We start from the raw sequence: 21,777 nt of genomic DNA, 5'->3' as shown, positions 1-21,777 counted from the left end.
GAACTTTAGTTAAAAATTAAAGAGGAAAGAATCAGACAGTGTGATTATTTTCGATTTTTTTTACATTAAATATTTATCCCCTAAAGTTATTCGGCATTTAGTTTTTATTAATTCTAAATAAACCAACAACATGTCACAACATAAAGAGATAACTGTTAATTGTACCAACTCGGTCCAGTGTTTAAATGTTATTGTATGTTCCTGAAAAATATGCAAATTAAAACTTATGAAGACTGACATAAATCAGAAGCATATAGGTTTACCTCTTTCACTGTCACTTGCTCAGGTGAAATACTTTTGTCCTTGAAGGCATTGATAGCTTCCAGTATGTGCTCCTGCAGACAGTGCTTTGCCTCCTCAAAGCCATTTCTTGCCAAAGCCTGGGCTTTGGCGTAAGCCTCTGTATAGGCCTGGGGAGGAGCTTGAGCCAGGGCCGGAGGCTTGGTGAAAAAGTCTGGTGACTCAGCCTGGGACGAAGGAGGCACACTGCCTTGAGAGAAAAGAGTGGTTTGGGACTGTGGAGGAGACTGGCTTTGGAGGTTTAGCTGCGGAAGTGGTTGGATCTGTGGTCTGTCTTGTGGGGGTGATTCAGCATCAGACTGTGTTTGAGCCTTGGGTAATGGCTGTGACAGAGCTTCAAGTTGTGGTGGCAATTGTGTGTGAGGTTTGGACTGTGACATTGTTTGGGCCTTAGTTTGGGTTGGCAACTGAACTTTGGGTTGGGTTGGTGATTGAGCCTTAGGTTGTGGTGTGGTGTGGACTTGCTGCTTTGATTGTGGAATTGATTCGGCCCTGACTGTGGTCAGTGACTGAGCTGTGGGTTGTGGTGGTAACTGGTTTTCAGGCTTGGATTGAGGTGGTAGTTCAGCTTTTGGTTGGGTTGGTGACTGAACTTTAATTTGAGCTGATGATTTATCCACTGGTTGTAGCACTTTGGACTGTGGAGATGAGTCATCTTTAGTTTGATTTGGGGGGTTAAACTCCTGTAGTGATTGGAGCTGAGCCTGATGTTTGGGCTGTGCTGGAGCAGGGGGCTGGAACTGAACATTAAATTGAGGCTGCTGAGTTTGGGTGGGGGGCTTTGCTGGAACCAATAGCTGTGCTTGAATGTGAGTTTGGGATTGGGCTTGCAACTGTGTTTGGACCTGAGGCTGTAAAGGAAGCTGAGGATGGGCTTGGTAAGGTGGCTGTGATTGGAGAGGTTTTTGCATTTGAGGCTGAGGCTGATGCTGGGTTTGAGGTTGATGCTGGGTTTGAGGTTGATGCTGAACCTGTGAATATTGCTGAGGCTGAGGCTGGGAATAAGGCGGTGACTGGACCCAAGTTTGCTGCTGAACTTGGCCTTGATGTGTCTGGATATGAACCATATTATAAGCTCTCATCTGAGGTTGTTGTTGCATGGGACTCTGGGGCCTCACTTGGGGGTGTGTTTGAGCCCAGGGCTGGGTTTGTGGCTGCATTTGAGGATGAGTATATGATTGTCCCATATGAGAATACCCAGGCAGACCTACCTGAGGTCCTTGCTGAGGCACAGCCTGGGCCCACTGTGATAGAGCCTGGACAGGTGGAAAAGCCTGAGACTGTGGAGTGATTTGCTGAGGATATGGTGGGTGAATGGCTTGATTTTGTGGTTCTGGTTTGGGTGTCCACTGCTGGGATGGTGACTGTGCCTGGGAGTAAGGCTGGGGATAAAGCTGAGGTTGTGCTGTAGCCTGTGGATGCTGTAAAGACATCGTGGATGATGCCCTGCTTTGAGTCCAAGCCTGTAACTGGTCCTGGGAAATATGGCCTGGGGGCTGAGCCTGCGTGGGAGTCTTAATTACAGGTTGAGGTTGGGTTACATGATGAGTCAAAGGTTGGGCCTGAGTTTGTTGGGCCACTGGCCGAACATGGGTTTGAGCCTGTACCATAGACTGCGTCTTTGGCATTTGAGGCTGGCCCAGCGAATGGATCTGAGGCTGGTACATGGACTGAGGATAGATTTGAGGTTGAGGCATAGATAAAGGATGGGTTTGAGGCAGGGGCATTGACTGAGGATGGGTTTGGGGATGGGGATGGGGCTGGGGCGTTGACTGTGGATGGGTTTGGGGCTGGGGCGTTGACTGAGGATGGGTTTGGGGATGGGGCTGGGGATGGGGCTGGGGCTGGGGCTGGGGCTGGGGCTGGGGCTTGGGCGTTGACTGAGGATGGGTTTGGGGCCGGGGCGATGACTGAGGATGGGTTTGGGGCCGGGGCGATGACTGAGGATGGGTTTGGGGCTGGGGCGTTGACTGAGGATGGGTTTGGGGCTGGGGAATTGACTGTGGATGGGTTTGGACCTGCAGCATTGGCACTGACTGAGAATGGGTTTGATTCTGGGCCTGTAACTGAGTAGTGTCAAACTGAGGATGGGACTGAGGATGGGTTTGAGTCTGGGCCTTGAACTGAAGATGGGTTTGAGTCTGGGCCTTGGACTGAGGATGGGTTTGAGTCTGGGCCTTGGACTGAGGATGGGTTTGAGTTTGGGCCTTGGACTGAGGATGGGTTTGAGTCTGGGCCTTGGAGTGAGAATGGATTTGAGTCTGGGTCTTGGACTGAGGATGGGTTTGAGTCTGGACCTTGAAGTGAGAATGGATTTGAGTCTGGGTCTTGGACTGAGGATGGGTTTGAGTCTGGACCTGTAACTGAGCAGTGTGAAACTGAGGATGGGATAGAGGATGGGTTTGAACTTCACCCACTGACTGGGTTTGATGATCAATGACTGCTTGGAATGGAGCATGGATTTGAGCCATGGGTACTGTATAAGCATTAGATTGAGGCTGAGCCTGTGTAGGTGGCTTGGGAGAAGGGGGCCTAACAGGGGCCCATGACTGTGGATGACTACGAAGTTGAATGTGTGATAGTACAGGTGTCTGAGTTTGACCCTGTAATGGAGCCTGGATAGGGGAAGAAGGTCTGACCTGAGGGGCAGCTGGAGCATGGGCTAAACCCAGGAGTTGACCCTGTGAATGCACCTCTGCCTGAGGTTCAGCCGGGACGCATTTTAAGGGCAGGGATGGACTGTGGGGTTTGAGCTGTACTTGTGTCTGAGTCAAAGATTGAGTCTTCACATGGCCATGGGGCTGTGGAAGGGCCTGTGTCTGACCAGTGGTGGAATGGGAGACACCTGTGGACTGCAGTTGTATTTGGACCACTGCCTCAGATGTAGAGTGAACCGCTGTTTGGAGTTGTGACCGGTTTTCTGGTTGGGCCATGGTTATAGTGTGGGATTCAGCCTTGGTGTCTGAATATACTTGTGTCTCTTTTACAACAGGTTGTTGTTCCTGCAGCTTGTGCCGTTTTTCCATTTGCTGATATTGAAATTGTTCCTGCTGCTGTGTTTGTCTCTGTTGCTCCTTTTGCTGTTGTTGTTGCTGCTGCCCAGTCGTCTTGGTATGCGTCTCAGATTGATGCCTGTGAGTATCTGTATGTGGATGAACAATCTGAACTGATGTAATCTCTGTGTCTGATTTCAGCTGGGTTTGAGTAGAGCGAACTGATTCCTGAGTGGAATCCTGTTCTGGACATGGAGATTGAGGTTTATGCTCTCCTGGGGTTGGTTTCTGAAGCCAGGGCCGGTTTTTTGAGGCCCGAGCCTTTTTGCTTCGGAGCTCCTCTGAGCTTATAGGAGCTTTCTTTACGACTGGTTGTTGAGGTGTAGTCTGTTTTTGGGAGTCTGGTTTCTGCTCAACTTGTGTCTCAACTTGCATTACCAGATGTTGCTGAACTTGACATTGATGGATTTCTACGAGATGCTGCTCCTCCTTTTGTCCATCCTGCTTCTGTTGCAATTCCTTTAACTCTGTTGGCAGCAGCTCCCATTGTGGCACTTGTGGTTGATGCTTTAGATCTTGTTGTTGTTGCTCTTTTTCTATCTGTCTGTTAACTTCTTCTTGCTTCAATAACTGCTGCTGTGTTATAAACCCTTGTTCCTGGGTATTCTGTTGCTTTTGTTCAGTGGTCTCTGGAAAGGCGGCCTCTGGTGGCGACTTTGTCCTGATCCCAATGACAGCTTGTGCATAGGTATATGGCATTGGTGGAGAAGTCATCTTTTCTTGTCTAAATTCCTGCACCACTATCTTTGGCACAAAGGTTTCATGACACTGACGAGACACATATTTTGTCTGAAGCTGCTGAGTTGGCTGCCTGGTGTCTGGCTGCCTCAACTGCTGAGACTTTTGTTTAGTCTGGATAAAGACTTTTGATGGAGGCCCTTCTGGAGGGCTTCTGCTTCGGTCTCTTCTGGCTCCCAGGCTGCTCAGCATACCTACAGCTTCCTGTAATTGAAATAATGCAGAAAAAGGGATACTGAGATAATTTTATATTTAAATTAACAGTGCTTGTCACTTGCTGTGACATTTTCATTTTCTTATTGTCCTAATACAGAACATGTAAAAATTATTGGCATGTTTGGTCAATATCTAAAAAGCAACAGGCCTGTGACTGAGCAACAGCAGCTTGCACTTTGTCTTGCATGGTGGAGGCATGGAGGTAATGGACAGGAGAGCTCCTCTGACTTTCCATTACAATCCCCTGCAGGTCTTGCTCCTCTGTCACCACCTGACCCTCCAGCTGTAGACCACGTGAAATCAGGAGCTACAGAAATAAATTGTGTTCAATAATCATCAGTATCTAGAAATTGAGTTACGGTACTTGAATGACTGAGAATCTTCACCAACATATTTTGTAGGTCCTATGTGATAATCAATAGTGTTTGCTCAGTGCATGCTTTATGAAAGCACAAAATTTATACTCTGAGTGAACTCTCTTACCGTAGCTTGTGGGTCCTGGCCCCGAATCTGCCGCTCTGAGGCCCTCAGTAGCTGGTAGAGCTCTCTAGCCTCCATCTCCCAGTGCAAGAGTTCAGCTAGACGAAGGTCCAGACCCGACACACTGTGCTGTAGCTCTGCACACACACGTTCTGCCTCACAGAGGGTCTGCATGACCTATAATAATAATATAATAAATTTATTTATAGAGCACTTTTCATATGTTACAAAGTGCTTCACAAGACAGACAAGAAACACATGTAGCCCAACAAGATCAACTTGAGCAAGCACTAGGCAAACAGTGGAGAGGAAAAACTCCCCCTGGGGGAAGAAACCTCCAGGAGAACCAGGCTCAAGTTAAACGGCCATCTGCCTCGACTGGTTGGGGAGCAGGAAACAGTTATACAAACAAAACAATAATACCAACAACTACCACATCGGTCCTTGGGGAGACCAGTTCCAACGTAAAGACATTGTAATCTAATGGAGAGTCCTCCCAAATACAGATTTGTTTTAGCTTACAGAAGATCGCAAAAGGCTCGCCGGTAGAGGTATGTTTTAAGGAGAGTTTTAAAAGATGTTACTGAGTCAGCTGATCTTATTTCCTCGGGTAAGCTGTTCCAGAGTTTAGGGGCTCTAACTGAAAAGGCTCTGTCACCTCTAGTAGTCATTCTGACATCAGGGACATATAGAAGATTTCTACCAGAGGATCTCAGGCTACGTGCAGGCTCATAAGGCTTTAAAAGCTGGGATAAATAGCTGGGAGAAAGGCCATGCAGAGCTTTAAATGTAATTAATAAAATCTTAAAATCAATCCTAAAACATACTGACAGCCAGTGTAAGGAAGCTAATACAGGAGTGATGTGATCTAGAGACTTTAAGGCAACTATGGTAATAGATAATATTGTGACAGACTTATAGTACATAAAAACATTCACACATACTGTAGCCTGCAGTGGGTATGTAGTTGCAATGTGAGGTAATTAAACTAAGCACTATATCCAACACAGCTAAATGAAAGGTGTAAAAAGAAAACAAACAAGCATACTTCAGGTATAGCAAGCTTCAGCTTCTGTAACTGATCTGCTGAGAATTCTGGAGAAGGAAGCAAGGCATCCACATCCACTTCTTTTATCCTCTTCATTATGAACTAAACAGAAGAAAGCAAATGTCATGACGTCATAATTAAAAGCAAAATACTAATCATAATAAAAAATGAATGACTACCTGTATTCTCTTTCTGTAGGTACGCAAAGGACCTGCCATGACCTCCAGAGGTTCTTTGAGAATGAGAGAAGCTTCTTTAATTAAAGCTTGAGGGTCACAGGGTCTAGCGTGTATGTCAGCACTGGGCTCGGCCACATTGTCCTAAAAAACATTCAAGATATTAAATAAAAGAGAAAACAAACTTAGACTAAATCTGGTTACTTGCTTTTATCCAATAGACCTATTACAGACCTGTTTGGACTAAAAAGGTTACTGTTAATTGTTAGTATTTCAAATTAGCATTATGTCTGTAACTTACAAAGGTGTTTCTCTTGACAAACTCGGCCCAGTTCATGTTAAGTCTGCGCAGTTCCTCTGTCAGGGTCCTGCTGGTGTGCGGGGCTGTTGATTCGATGAGAAAGTTGCCCACCTCGTTAAGGTGGGCCTGTCGGGATGCCCATTCAGCCATAGACTCAGATGTCACCTTCACAAAAACATGAATTTAGCTACATGGATTAACAGAAAGGAGGATTAAAGAGTATGTCCATGTGTCTGTCTTTAATTATTATTTTTTGTGACACATTTTTGCAGAGTGGTTTTATTATGTTTGCATAAATATGTATCCAAAAACTGAACTGCTCTAGAAGGTGGAATAATGGTCTGGTATCATAGCCCTGGTTAATGATGTTACAACAATATTTCCATTCCTAATAACAATTCCTGACCTGCTTAAGTCCTAACAAGTCCAAACAAGTCAGTTAAGGCTAATAACTTAATGACAATCTGAGATTTAAAGATGTTCAAAATACAAACAATAATAACTGTTTCATTCTATTTTTCTTTCTTTCTCTATCTACTGTATTTACACTACCTCTACTCGGTGGCCATGGATGAATGTTCCAGAGTCCTGCTCCAGCCAAGCCTGAAGGGAGCTGAGACAATCGCTGTAGGTGTCCCAGGCAGACAGGACCCGCCCCATGGTGCTCTTGACTTTGGTCAACTCTTCCAAAACAACAGTAGTGTCCTCCTCTAGCTGTTTCACTTGCTCATTGACATGATGGTAATCTGCAGCTGAGAAGTACAGACAAGCAGCAGTCAATCGGCAAAGCCACAAAATGGCCTAATCGGAAAATAAAGCTTTCATTGACACCACAAGGAACAAAACAGGTTTGAAAGTTAAGCCACAGGAAACTTACCAAGGGCAGATTTACTTGAGTACTTCTCAGAAATCTGCTTCAGCTTATGAAGAGCAGTTTCCAACAAAGAAGGTAGCTCCTGTGTGTTAACCAGCTCCTTTGTCAAAGAAAACTATTTTAGTTCTACAACCATAACCCATAAAGCCACACTCATTATAGTAGAAACAAAATGTCTAAATAAAAAGTTAAAAAATGACCTTTAGCACTAATGAGGCAAAACATTTCAAGTTCATTTCTCACCAGTGGAAATGCTAACCTGTTACGAAGTCTAAATGTTCTACAGTGGATTTCTGGACTTTATGTTGTCATGTTTAGTTGTTTAGCATTATTTTTTAAATGCTAATGTAGCATCATCACTAGTGTCTGTACTGTAGATAGTAAAATCTATCTTAAATATTGTGCACAGTACCAGCATAAAAACACAATTTCAACAAACCCCTCCCAGTTACTCAGGCATGTTTCAGAGATGCCAAAACTAAACAAAGAACTACTAACGTGCCACTCTTGCAGCAACACCCTGACAGCCTCTGGGGAGATATAAGGTCTCTTCCAGACCCGTAGCTTGGTCCTGATCTGCCTCAACAGATCTAAAACTGTGTGGCGGTGCTCCTGATACTCCAGCTTGATTCCATGATACTTAGCAGTCACTCTCACACTTGTGAACCTGGTGGAAATGTCCACAAAAAAGAAAGAAAAAAAAAATAGTGTGATGCAGCAATAGCAGAATTGAAAAGAACAATAAGAACAATCATTTTGATTATGTTCAGTTCTTGCATTGAAGGCATTAAATAAATTAATGCATTGTACATACAGCACATACAATTTCAAGCACACATGCATCCATGCATCACGCTCACCTCCTCTTTAGCTCATCTATTTTGTCAATAGGAACTATCATGTTTCCGTACTCATCCAAGTTCTGGAAGGACTGGAAAGTCTTAAAGTGCTGTGGCATCTCCTCCAGGCAAACCTACAACGATATTCAGCTGTGGGTATGTTCACATTCACATGTTCATTTACCAGCTTAACAATTTCTAGTCTTTATTTCAACACTTCCCAAAATAAATAGAAACTGAATAATCACTTTAAGCAGCTCCTGTTTCTCCTTGGCTTCGTCGGCAGCACGGCTGTGATCCTGACGGTTGCTCTCCTCCTCAGTCAGCGCACCCTCTGCTCTCAGCAGCCAGCGGGCCACCGTGTCCAAGGGGGGTGGGAGACTTGTGTCTAGCTCAATTTTGTACTCCCGAAGCTAAATTAAAAAAGTTATATTTAGAAAAAGCAAAGAATAGGAAGCTAATGCATAAAGGTAGTTACATACATGGAGTTTAATACAGTTTAATCCAAATAAAGTTCTCAACACTGGTGGCACATAACATGTTTTTATATTAGCCGATTTAAACGTTATGAATATACAATATTTCATAGATTATATTTAAGCTACTGGGTATATTTAATTTATTTACAGAGTAAAATCAAACCTAAGCCACATTACAAAATGAAATGCATCAATATCAATAAGTTCACAAGATGTCCATTTTTGTGTGCACAAGTTTGGGAAGGACAAGAGATTTGACTGGAACTGACCTTTTCAGTGAGGGCGTCCCACGCCTCTCTGAGAGCACGCTGCTCTTCACTCAGTTTTGAGGTTCGCCTCATTGCTGTCAACAAAGGCATGATGGGACGCCGTTGCTCATTAAAAGACACCAGAAAGGTCTGAAATACCTGAGAGATGAAATAAAAGACAACACTCAGCTGGATTTTGTTGAGTTTTTACAGGAAAATATGATGGGGACATACAGTACATAATTCTGTCATACTCCACGTAAAACAATGGGGCTCCTGCACAAACCAGTTTTACAAGTCTGTACAAGATATTTGAGATTTAAGAGAATTTGTGGCATTTACTAATTTTCTATGAGGTATCACTGAAATTAGGTCAGACATGTCTGTGACTTGAACACTGTGACTACCTTTCTTCACAAAAGAAAGGTAGTCACAGTGACTTAAAATATGATACAGAAGTTGATGTAAAAAAGTAAATAAAAATATAAATATAAAAAATATATATATATGTATTTTGAGACATACATGGTATCTCTCGGAGTAGCTTTCACCCTCTGTGGAGTCCCATCCCTCCAAAAGCTCATCAAAGGCCTGAACCAGCCATTGTGTCACTTCCTGTGCTTTGCGATCAGGTGTCGCCTGGAAACACAGAAAGCAAAAAGGTGCTATTTACTATATGACCAATTTGAAGCTAAACCTATTTTTTTCATTTCATTATATATGAATAAATGAATCAGGATGAATCTGGATCAGAAATTCTTAGTTTTAGTAAAATATCATGTTTGCATCACTTAAAACAACTTATGATTGTCCAAAACCTAAAGGTACTAACAGTAGCCGTATTTAATCAGTGACAACTGACAAACTAGATTTCATGTCGAAGTATGGCTTTCCATTTAAATATGTGTAAAAAAACTACAGTTTTGTTTGTTATTTACATCACATGACAATGAACCGTAACCAATGAAACCCAGAATAGGTGGTAAGCAATAAGTTAAAGCCAAAACAGGTGCTACAAAGTAAGAGCTGTTCTACTCTTTCTAAGACTAATATCTTGTATTTAGTGCTTAAATGATGTTAGGAATAGTCCAACTAAATGAGCTTAGTAAAAACCTCTCCCACAAGGCACCAACACTGGTTGTGAGAGTTTACCCAAAACAGTACGGCTGTGGTGCCAAAAGTTCTTTTACTAGAATCAAGCCTGTGCACATCAGAGTACCAAGCCCATATACACGTTTGTTTTGGCTACAAAGTTTTCATTTGCTAATAAGAAAATGGCAACACTTACAACAACCACCTTTATTCACGTACTCTTTGTCTGTGAATAGAAATGTTTGGGATACTATTGAAATCTGTGAATTATAGTATCTAGAGTAATAGTCTAGAGTATTCCTTTTAATATTTTAGATGTAATTTCAGATGTATTTCACAGTTTCACTCCTCATTCTGCAGAACTATTTTCTTCGCAGTCCATGTGTCTTGCACCAACACTGGAGAATAAGTAACACCTCTCTGGGTAAAGTAGCAACATAAAGTATATAGTAAAAACTACATACAAATGTCTATGGCAGCCACACATGAACATGCATATCCTGTCAGAAACCCAGTCTAACAGGTGTTTTCTCTGGTGTGAATGATGAGTGATGAGTTCTGCAAAAGTGGATACCAACAGAATCTCGGTGGTAGGAACTGCTGAACTGCAGAGTCGTCCCTTGAGGGTTTATTCATCTCATGGGAGGCAGAAAAACACACCCTTGCTGAGGTTTTGGATTTCTTATAAGAGAACAGGGCAAACTTGTTCGATTCTGCATGATCAGTCCTGCTTTTAACCACCATGTGATTCTAAGGTAATCTTGGCTTTAAGCAAAAGAGCTTTTTAAAATTGAAGCAGCTGCAAGGCTCTCCTAACAAACAACTTTCCTGGCATGTCTTTACAACATATAATCATCAGCAATAAAACCTTATTGTTGCCTTAAAGTTTTGGTGTGGCCGATTGCTGTCGTATGACAAGACAACAAGCAACCTAGACGGTTTCCAAGCACACAGAATGAAGGCATAAAAACACTGGGTCTTTTAAAATCAGAAACCAGTGACATGGGTGTGGTGCTGAATATGCACACTTTCTTACTGACAATGTAAGTATTGTGGATGCAAACGGTAGTGGGCTCTGATAATTCGTTCTACCTGTCGCAAAGGTGAAGCAGAAATGGCAGGAGTGTAGTGAACAGGCAGGTTGAGAGGAGAAGGACTTTTAGGAGGAGTCAGATATTGTGTCTAAAAAGAAAGAGAGAGGAGAGGAGGGAAAAGTAGAAAAACTAGTGCCAAGAAAACAGAAATCACAAACAAAAAGTTATTATGGAAAGAAAGTGGCACGTCAGAGATGACTGAAGGGCAATTTACACAACACTAGTAAAACAAGACACAACGTGCTTATTAACATCTCCTAATAACCAAATTGAATACAACTCTGGTAGAACTAAAATACCACAACTTGCATATGCTCAACAGCTTTACCCAATGTGCTCTGCAGTCACGTATTGACTGGAGGCTGATATGAATTTCTCACACATTGATCTCTGTATCATTTAGCCAATGTGCAAAAAACATTAGTTTGAATGACAGGAAACGTGCACCCAAGGTAAGAAACAATTACATAGCAGACTCAAGAACTGTTTGCAGCACATGTTGACAGATGAGCACTTTACAGTAACTGATGAGACAGTTGCTTGATGTTTGTGTAGAATTTGTTGCAGTGGTACAGACCTGCATTTCTTCCTCTGGCACTGGGAGGTCTCTGGAGTACTGCAGGAACTGAGCCACATAGGTCATGATGGACTTCTCATCAGGGTCTCGAACGTCCACATCTGCATCCACATCACAATCCTCCATGATAAGCCTGACACTACAACACCACTGTCAATGGTTTACACTAATACATGAGCAAGCTTCTGAAACAGGTGGAGTTTAAAAGTGGAATCTGAAGAATGGAGGTGTAACTTTTCTGCCTTCAAAACACCCATCTGATACAAGCCTGCAAATAAGCTAACAAGCAGAGCAGAGCGGAACAAGTGAGGTTTTATATGAGACTGAAGCAAACAAGCAGTTAGAGAGTCATCAGACTGTTCGTCACCCCACATGTCCTCAGGCGCTTGGGTATGGCTCACTCACAGCTCTCAGCTACACTGTGCCCAATTTCACAAAGATTTACATAAAACCACATCAAATCGAGTATTTGAAAGGGTTGTTTGTACCAGACCTGAAAGCACGCAGGGACAAGCTGCAGAGTAAACAAAACACTAAAACAGCTTTAAGTGTAAATCAGTGCAAGTGTCACTGTAGAAAACTGATGATGAAAAATGAACACGATATAGTTATCATAAAAGTTTCAGTAACTTACCATCAGGCTCTAGCAGCCTGGGGATCCTCAGCTCTTTCTCTGCAATGCAGAATGCCTCTTCCAGGTTCTGTCTGTTGCTTCTGGTTCGGGCTTTAGACAGATCCACCAGGTCAGGCCGCAGAGCATACAGGACTGCAAGGAATACCACTCCACTCCTCCAGCTCGCCTTAAAGTCTTTCACATTTATTGAACAGCCAGCCCTGAAGGAATAGTTTTTTATAACTTATACAATAAAAGGCCATTTATACTGCCATATTTAATATGTACTGCTGTCTTCAGCACAACAGTTTCACAGGGGGCCAACACACGACATGTGCATTAGTATTTGTTTCATTAGCTTAATTCAAAAAATAAGTACCAGTAAATAGATACATGTATGTACTGTATGTAACAGCAATTTCATTTAAATTAAGTTTGACTTGTGATCTGTGGCTATTGCATATTTACAGAAAAAACACAATGTTGGCACAAAGTAAGCACAGGTATTTGAAAATATTTCTACCATTAAGAAATAACTGAAGAATGAAATGAGCAACAATAAATATTCATGTAGGAATGCAGGAACCACAACAGATTTTGGCAGCCAAAGCAGCTGAATGCCTATAGTAAAGCCATGATCAAGTTTGGGCCTTAAGCCCAGACCTTGTGATGAATAGTTGTGGGAGGATTTGTGACTTCTTGGATCGCTTAGTTAGCCCACAAATCATCAACAGCATCTTTTAGGAATCCTCAATGATTTGGTAAGCCCATATATCAGTGTAATCCTATGTAAATTCTACACTATACGTGTCAATTTATTTCATTAAAGCCATTTAGCTGGTGAAGTGCTCACTTGTGGCATTGTTCCCGGACCCAGAGCAGCAGTGCCTTCTTGGCAGACACTCTGAATCGGGTGTGTAATGGTGAGCCTCTGGGTGGAAGAGGACTGCTACTGGCCGACCGGCTTGACAGGGTGGAGCGTGAATCCATACTGGCCAAAGACTCCATGGAGGACTGACGTGAGTCAAACGATAAGCCGCTGGCCAACTCCTCAATCTAAGAAAATCACATCATTTGGTTTCTCTTTGTAGTTGTTAACATTCAAAAACTCAGAGGTAGAAAGAAATAAAAAAGACAAATATACATACAACAGGATTAAAAACACAAAATATATTTTTTTAATGTTGAGCTTTTGTTGAGCTGAAATCTGGTTTTCCCCCCATGCCTTCATTTGCTATTCATAACTATTGTATATTTTTGAGAAACAGTATGAGACTTTTCTGACAGCTGTTATAAATACATGAGATGAGAAGAGCAGAAAGATAAAATACAAAAAATAACATGCACAAGACTAAACATTATACAAAAGAAAAAAATATCCACAGATATTAAACTCACGTGATACTGTAGAATGATTGTCCATATGAGACCTAGTATGATGGATGGTTTACCATCGATAATGTCAGGAATGTTTATGTTGACCAGTTTGATCTGGGGAAAAGACATTATCAAAGTTTCTATTGAGACATTCTAAAGGGAGAAAACCTGCAGTATGATTGGCTGACAAAGGCCTTTGAAATGTGTCACTTACAGATTTTTTCTTAAGAAAGGCGAGGGCTTTCTCAATGTTGCTCCTTTGCTGAAACGTTCCTCTGCCTCTCTCCCGACTCTACAAAACACAACCAAGGTTCAGTCAGTTGGGGCAGCACAGGTGTTGGTTGTAAAGCAAGTTAATGGCTAGGTGGAAAAAGGACTTACAATTCGCTGGCCACTCATCACCTCCAGTAGGTCCAACAGTTTGGAGCCATCCCGAAAGTCACTGAACAGATCCACAACCATACACGGTGGCCTCCGCTGTCACAACATACACAGAACACAGAATTCAGTTTATTTAGGAAGTTATACACTGAGCCCAGAGCTGGCTGGATGTCCAGTCGATGGGTCAGAATTACAAAATATTTTCCACAAAAAAACGCGCACGAACATGTAATGCAACTACACTAAATGATAAGTGGAAAAAATAGTGGAGCATGGTGGCCGTCTGTTCCTGTCTGTCTGTGTGCTGTGAACCTTGCTCTATAATGCTCTAATTATGTACACAGTTCCCCACCACCACATGCACCCCCCCCCCACTGCCCTCCACTGTCATGCACAGCTGACCTCGAACACCAAGCAGAAAGAACTGACTCATGTTAGTAGGTAGTTTGAAAACAGAGCAGTGACCTTTTGCAACAATGCTGTCTTTTTCCAAATTGTAATAAATAATAAGTTACAGTTGTGTTTTATAGGGATTGATCTCCTTCATGAAGCATTTCAAATGTCATGCATTCATTTTGGTTTCGTTAGCTGAATAAGATCTTTCAGAAGAATTTACAAGGTCAGTTGATTATTAAATGCCTGATAAATTGATAACTAGAAATGCGTCAACAGCTCGGATGGTGTTCTTAACACGGAACCAACATATGTCAGTGGCAGCAGATTTGTCTAAATTATTTATTATTTTTATGATATATACTGATATAGTTTGAATTTAATTTACAACAATATTGTATTATAATACAATATAATATAATATAATACAATATTACAAAACAATATTGTTGTTAACTGCACATCTTTTCAGTATTTTATGATATAATCTTAAAATACACATCTATTTACCAGTATGATGAATAATTAACTTATGATCAATATTAACATTAAAACTGAAGTGACTGACACATAATTCAATTTCCAATCACATCTATTCTAATCAACTTATTACAGACTCATTTTATATACAGGTATTAAAGGAATATGGGTGTACATGTGAGTGCAGCTGGTAATCATGTCATGCCCTCACATGTTCCTGCTCACCTGCATTTTGATGCTGAAACTCAGGTTAGGCGATGGAAATTACCTTGCATAAATTATTAAACTAAGACTGGGTAACAATATTTATTTTCCCTTGAGGGGAAATAAAGTCACCTCACCAGTAGTGGAGAAAATACAGACACAACAAACTGCATATAAATCCTTCATTTGAATAATACATAAATCTTTGAGACAGAAAAGGGTGTAGAGTATATTTGAACCTGGTATACTAATGTAATCTGAAAATTACGGGTCTTTTGAGGATGATTTCTTAATGCAAAGACAAGCCATAAACACTGTCCCCTTAGGACAGACCAGGGTTCACCTTTGCCAGCTGAGCATTGACCCAGTTGGTGAAGGTCCGCTTCTGAATCTGTTCTTGTTCCACTGTTGAAGAAAAACAAACACAGAATGTCAATGTTAATTTACATTATCACACTGTACATGCACCCTGAATTCATCCATGGTGCCAAACATTTAATACTTAGTTTAATTGCAGAGTTGGCTCAGTTTCCAAGACTTATATTATTATTAGCACAAGTAAGCAGTACCCGTTATTAAGCCTGCAATTACAGCACCATGGGATCAGGGTAGACAACACACACAACACAAAATAACAGCTTGCACATAATCAAACAACATCCAACATACTGTGTAAGCCAAACTTTCTGTCAGCAGGCCCATGGCTCATCTCCTTAAATTAGGTTTGGAACTGTATTACTTTAGCTTTAAAACAGTAGTTAACAGTAGGTAATACACTGCTTTACTAATTACTTTGTATACATGAGACATGTCTGACATATATTTACATTTATGCATCTGCAATACATGTGTAAAGGCCTTGCAGTAAATCAGAAATACAGGGAAACTGTGAAAGTATGTATCCACAAATAAAAAACTGACAAACAGGTAACACAAAGGTTTCAGCACTAAGCATTAAAGACCAGTGTAAGTACTAAGTGTCTGGTCAGTAAATTTGCACCACTCACCACTGTAAACATCAATGAAGTCATTCAAGTCAGTGACAGAATGAAGAGTCTCACATATAATCCAGTCCTCATTCTCCATCGTCCTTAAAAACTCAATGACTCAATCAACATCTCAGTCAGAGCTTTACCTTACTGCATACCATATCTTCAAAAACTATCCTTCAAAATCTTCAAATTAATTATTTGCTCCATATATATTTTTTCCAGTTCACTGCCTTAACAGCAGCAGCTACAGACTTGTGGGCCTTCCTTCCTCCCCTGTGATATGCCTCTAACTCCCTTTCAAACTGTACAGTCCTCTGAGTTACATCAACAGACAGATCCAAGACTATTTTGTGCCTTAAAATTATTTACAGCAAGTCACCTCAGGCTTCAGTTTACTTGCAGGCTAATCTTGAATCATATGAAGCCTCTATGATGACTCAGACATCTTAATATAATTACTCCGCTATCATCAAACAAAGATAGGGGAGAAGAGAAGTGGAGTTGGCTTTCTTTGGCAACCTGCTGTATGTCTTTCTAAGAAAGAGTCCTAAGCAATTTCTCAATTTATAAAAGCAAAAACACTTTATAAGTTACCACTTTCAATATATAAGGAAAGATGGGAGGGCAACCACTGGTTACATACGTTAAATCATAAAAAAAAAATCTATACCATAATGTAGTAATAAAAAAAAATAAATAAATCACAGCTTACTTTATTAATGGCTTTTATTTAAGGTGTATAGCACCGTCTGCTGTGTGCCCCCGGTGTAGCAACAGCATTAAACAAGTTGTTGCTTTATGGGTGTTTTCAACTGAGAACTGAGGTTAGATCACTTCACCAGATAATGATGACAGTGGAAAGATAATATAAAGCCTTGTGTTAGCTAACTAGCCATATATTGGTTTTCTTTGGGTAATTTAATGGGTATTTGTTACTTAACTTACTATATATGTAGTATCAAATCAAAGGTATTTAAATAGCCCTAATATGTTAGGTGGCTTTACAATCTGTACTGCATTCAACTTCATAAGACACCTTTAAACTCCATCTTGCTAACAAATGATTGACTGTACCTACTGGCCCATATACCCATAGCTGTAAGTATTGTAGATGGTCTTTTGCTGTTAGCATTGCTAGCGGTTGCATGCAAACTTTAAAATCACTCAATTTACTAAATAAGCATGCTAACCTATTTCTGAGCAAGATAATTTCTCAAACTAATTGCTCTAATGGCTAAAAATTATGTGTGATGAAAGGGTAAATCACACTTCCTGCAAAGCACACTTTGCTTTACTTCTCTCAATAGCTATATGTTACACAGTCTGTGCAAAATACCACATATAAACAAGTTAAAGAAATGTCGCTTGATCACACAAATCCATTCACTGGAGTGTTTCCAAAACTAAAAGGAAGTGGATGCACGTGTGACATGGGAGAACAAATATTTTCTTTCTTATCAGGTCATACATCCCATAGCCCTAAAAACAAACTTTCATTCAAACAGGAGTGAAGCCTATGTTTGATTTATGATTTACTTGCTGATAAAATAGATACAGTGATAAAAACACTGCTCATGGTTCAAAGTAGAAAATATTTTTAACAGTATTTAACCCACAATGAGCTTAGATCTTTCCATGTTTAACTTTCTTGCGTTTACCACACATCCTTTGCCTTTACATTAAATGCTATTATTAAGTTATTTTCATAGAGGCAAATAAAAAACTCACCCACAATTGGATCACTCATGCTGATTTGGCAGGTACTGAAACCAGATCAGCAAACTCTTATGCACATCAGTTAAATCAAACTTCTTTTACCTGCAAACATACTGACTTTAAGGTCCAGATCCATGATTGCAGGAAAAGACATGTGAATAATAAAACTGATATGAAATTAGTTTGCGAGTCGTTCTCCTCAAACCAGCTAATACTTTACATTTCCAGTCTGCAGGGAAGCAGTTAGGTTCAGCAGAGCTCCACCTCTTTCAAATCTGACACACAGAGCTTCAGGCCTGCCCAAACAAGACCTGTAGACTTGTGGGTGCTTTATGCTGCATAAGCTAGAAATTGATTGTCAAAATAAAATTTAAGACAATATTTAAAGGATTTATCTTTTGGATACCTTGTTGATTTTACTTCCTGTTCAAAAAAATAGCACTACTACTGTATATGCACTGCTCTAACTACAAGTACACTACCATCAGGTTGTTATACATTGTATTGGATACTTCTAGGGGCCATGCTACACCTCCGTTATAATACACTGTGCTTCTCTCCTTTCTCCTCTATCTATTCAAATGCTACCATTACATGTCATTAACTTTGCCTTTTCTCTCCCATATTTGTATTTCCTTTCTGTTTCTTTGTTAAAGGGGGTTTTCCCTCTCCACTGCACTGCTGTTCACGTGGGGTGATGTTCTGTTCTGTTCTGTTATGTTCTGATGTTACATATATACATTTGTGAAGTTGGGTGCCCACGTTACACTGGTCAGAAGCCTACAACTTAGGATGAACATAAGTTTGCATGCTGGATGGTAGTGAAAAGCCAAGGTCAGTTAAGGATTTCCACACTATTTAAAAGGAATTAAGTTTTTCAAAATGCTCCATCAGCATGATTCAGTTAAACGCACAAAAATATCACATATTAAAACAGGTTGCATGTACTCTGTACAAAGAAATACTGTATTCTTTCCGACCCTGCTAATACAAACACTGGATACACCAGACATTTGCACATAATATGAGCCCTTTTAATGACATTCTTTCATCATTACCCCTTCACACACACATAAAAACAAGACTTTCCCACTCTTATTTAACAAGCTGGCTTGACATGGGGGAGTTAGACTTACATCATCCCTTCTGCACATTGTACCAGCTGGAAATGACATAGCTGGAAAAAAATGTCTTCAAAGCTTTAATAAAACAACACTCTAATCTAAATGTGTGGAGGAAATGTGGGGAGTCATGCACTAAAATTAGTTCAGTGAAGAACCTTGCAAGAATAGAATACTAGGGAAAGGAAAGAAAGCTAAGGTGGGTTGATACAGAGAAGGGCTGGTAACTGAAAGCAAGAAGACTGAGGACTGTCAGATTTACAGTTATTATTTCACAATTAAAGTGAAGAGTTCAACTATAACCATGCCCTTAGCACCAGAGAATCATCTGGAGAACAAGCAGTGATCAAAGCCTTCCTGTGTATAAATGTAAAACACACTGTGAACACTTGCTATGAGAGCCACATTGCGGCCATTTCCAACCTAATCTGTTTATACAGAACCTAAGAGGAGCTCTCACTCTAGACATCAAAACTCTCAAGGTGACAGGGAAACAAACTCTTCCCTGACAATAAGATGCAAATAATCAGACAAGTATGTTACTTTCATTTGATAAAGCTGTATTGGATATTCTCAAGGAAGTCGTTGTCTGGTCATTAAAAGTGCAGCAAATGACAATTACTTGTATTAATAATTAATCTAATAGTATAGTGTATAAAATGTCAAAAACCTAAGCAGATGTCTTGTAATAGCCTTGTATGACTGACAAATTGTCTGATGCCCATAGGTATTTAATTTACAATGGCACAGAGGAGAGAAAAGGAACACATTTATGGATTTATAGCCAACCTAGCTAATGTTTTAATTGGCTTGAAACTGTTACCAAAACTTTACTCAGTTTTGTTGAGTAATTATTGCTTTCACTCAACAAAATTGATATAGCTGTTTCAGCATTAATGATCTTGTAAGAACTGACACAATAGTTGACACCTCAAGGCAGCAATAAAATGACAACCTTTGTTAATCACAATTTTGCTTCAGTTGTTCAAAAATGCTCTGGGAGCAGCCATTTGTTATTTCCTCCACCTTCCTGCTCTCTCCCTCTGGGTGGCTCTGTGCGATATGACTCACCTCTCAGAGCAGAGATTCAGTTTCAGCAGGTTAAACCAAGCTTGACACCAAAAAAAAAAGTGATGAAAGTGAAACAGGACAGAGCCAGCAGCACAGACGAGGTCATCAAATTGCTCCCCTGAGTAATAGAGCCATAGAAAGTGAGATAAAACTGTGAAATCAAGACATGGCGCTTTTCTTGTTGCTCTTGTATGACCTCAGACTTATTCTCAGTGTGAGCACAGACCAGAAACAATGAGCATTCACTCAGTAAATCAGTCATCTATAACAGCGCCATGTTGGCTCCAAAGAGACAGCATTGAAAAAGTGAAAATAGAGAAATATAGATATAGATTTTTACATACCTAGAAAAAGTACAAAGAAATACACAACAAATCTAAAAATGGGATCATAAAACTATGAAACCAAAAACACTAAGATTACTGTGTGAAACACTAGACTGTAGGTTTTGTTCCAAGAGGAGGGAGACTGACCCTGTAGTAGCATGTGGACGTTGTCGATGTCCAGGGGGATGGACCCCCTCTCCACCAGACCATCTCTGGAGTAGTCTGACGACATGTTTTCTCATCCACAGCCGCCCAGCAGCATGGCACCACTGTGGTATAAAGAGAGGAAACATAATATCAGTACCTTAAAGAGAGATAAGAACATTTAAAATAACCTAAGCAACAACAAACTAAGATTTTAATGTGTAATAATTATTTCTGAATTATGAGACATCTTGAACTCCATAACATATATCAACATTCATTCTCCAAAGTATGGTGAAACTGCAACCAGTGGCATCCCAGATCCAACTGTCCTTGAAAAATCCAGTAATACATATGAGATATTGTGAGAATAAATTTGGTGGACCAATCTCTAGACTTTTCAGGATGATGAAAACTCTCATGGCACAGCCGCTTTTTAATTCTGTACCCTCATTGTTTAGGACAAGGAGAACTGTTCACACATTTTACCAAACTAAGGTTTGTGAATAGTTTTAGTCACAAAACCCCAGACCCCAAAAAGAGGATGAGGAAGTAACAAAACACACAGATACATAAAAGAAAGAGAAAAACTAAAACAAATTCATGAGATACTTTAGGAGTTGTACAGACACAGAGAAAGGTTTGTACCTCCATCCAGACCAGCAGTAAATATAAAAAAAAAACACTGTCACTTTAAATGAGTGCTAGATGAAGAGTACTGGGTGCTGGGCTGTGTTTTGTCTTGTTTCATCTCGCCCTGAGATATGAATAAGTGAACCAAGAAAAATGTGTGACATTCAGACAACTTTCCAAACACGCCTGACTAAACTAATCGCACAGTGAAAAACTAAATGTGCCTTTGATTTGGCCAGCACGTCTTTCTCTGCTGATCACAGACATGACTGACAGCGAAGGAGGTCGAACAGGTGATGGAGGCTAAAATAAAACAGTGTGAAATAGCACTAAGCTTCACTAACATGACCAAATGCCAGATTAGGTCAAATAGTAGCAGGTTACTATAACCTGTCTGTACTGCCAGAGGAGTGGGATCTCTCAACTGTATCATGTTTAATAAACTTCCTGATTCTTCCTGCAGTGCCTTCAAGCTCTAACCTTCTATTACTTGCAGGAGCATTGAACAAGTGCAGAGAAATTAATATAAAACTTTGCTTTGAAATATCGAAATAAATAATATTGTGGTGAAAACTTATCTGTCTTCTGCCATGTTTGTTCAAGGGTAACTAAACTGCTGTATAACCTCTACGCCAAAGTGCTGCAGAAATTGTAATGTGCACAACTGAAGAACTGAAACGCTGTCCTTGGATACGTGAGCACATGGACATACACTAAAATAAACCTACACCTACACATAGAAGTTGAGATGTATGTGATGGGGGTTAAACCACTATATCATGGCATCTGAGCTATCCCAAGGCTTCATGTC

General features: G+C 40.6%; 1 protein-coding gene across 1 annotated transcript in view; it reads right to left on the bottom strand.

Moving 5' to 3' along the window:
• syne2b (spectrin repeat containing, nuclear envelope 2b) overlaps positions 1–17,764 on the bottom strand; it is a 104,320-nt gene extending 86,556 nt beyond the window's left edge. The window contains 21 exon segments of the mRNA XM_026340149.1: positions 264–4,295; positions 4,456–4,614; positions 4,791–4,964; positions 5,836–5,937; positions 6,015–6,155; positions 6,313–6,477; positions 6,865–7,064; positions 7,190–7,286; positions 7,685–7,853; positions 8,047–8,159; positions 8,274–8,438; positions 8,774–8,911; positions 9,278–9,391; positions 11,516–11,616; positions 12,150–12,349; positions 12,982–13,184; positions 13,527–13,619; positions 13,720–13,797; positions 13,887–13,982; positions 15,307–15,368; positions 17,684–17,764. Of these exon segments, the coding sequence (XP_026195934.1) occupies positions 264–4,295; positions 4,456–4,614; positions 4,791–4,964; positions 5,836–5,937; positions 6,015–6,155; positions 6,313–6,477; positions 6,865–7,064; positions 7,190–7,286; positions 7,685–7,853; positions 8,047–8,159; positions 8,274–8,438; positions 8,774–8,911; positions 9,278–9,391; positions 11,516–11,616; positions 12,150–12,349; positions 12,982–13,184; positions 13,527–13,619; positions 13,720–13,797; positions 13,887–13,982; positions 15,307–15,368; positions 17,684–17,702 (6,621 nt within the window). The 5' untranslated portion in view covers positions 17,703–17,764.
• Positions 17,765–21,777: the final 4,013 nt, after the last annotated feature.

The sequence above is a fragment of the Anabas testudineus genome, chromosome 22 (genome assembly GCF_900324465.2).
Source record: "Anabas testudineus chromosome 22, fAnaTes1.2, whole genome shotgun sequence".
In the NCBI taxonomy this organism is placed as follows: Eukaryota; Metazoa; Chordata; class Actinopteri; order Anabantiformes; family Anabantidae; genus Anabas; species Anabas testudineus.
The sequence above is the reverse complement of the archived record's forward strand: the minus strand, read 5'-3'. Positions and strand labels throughout refer to the sequence as shown.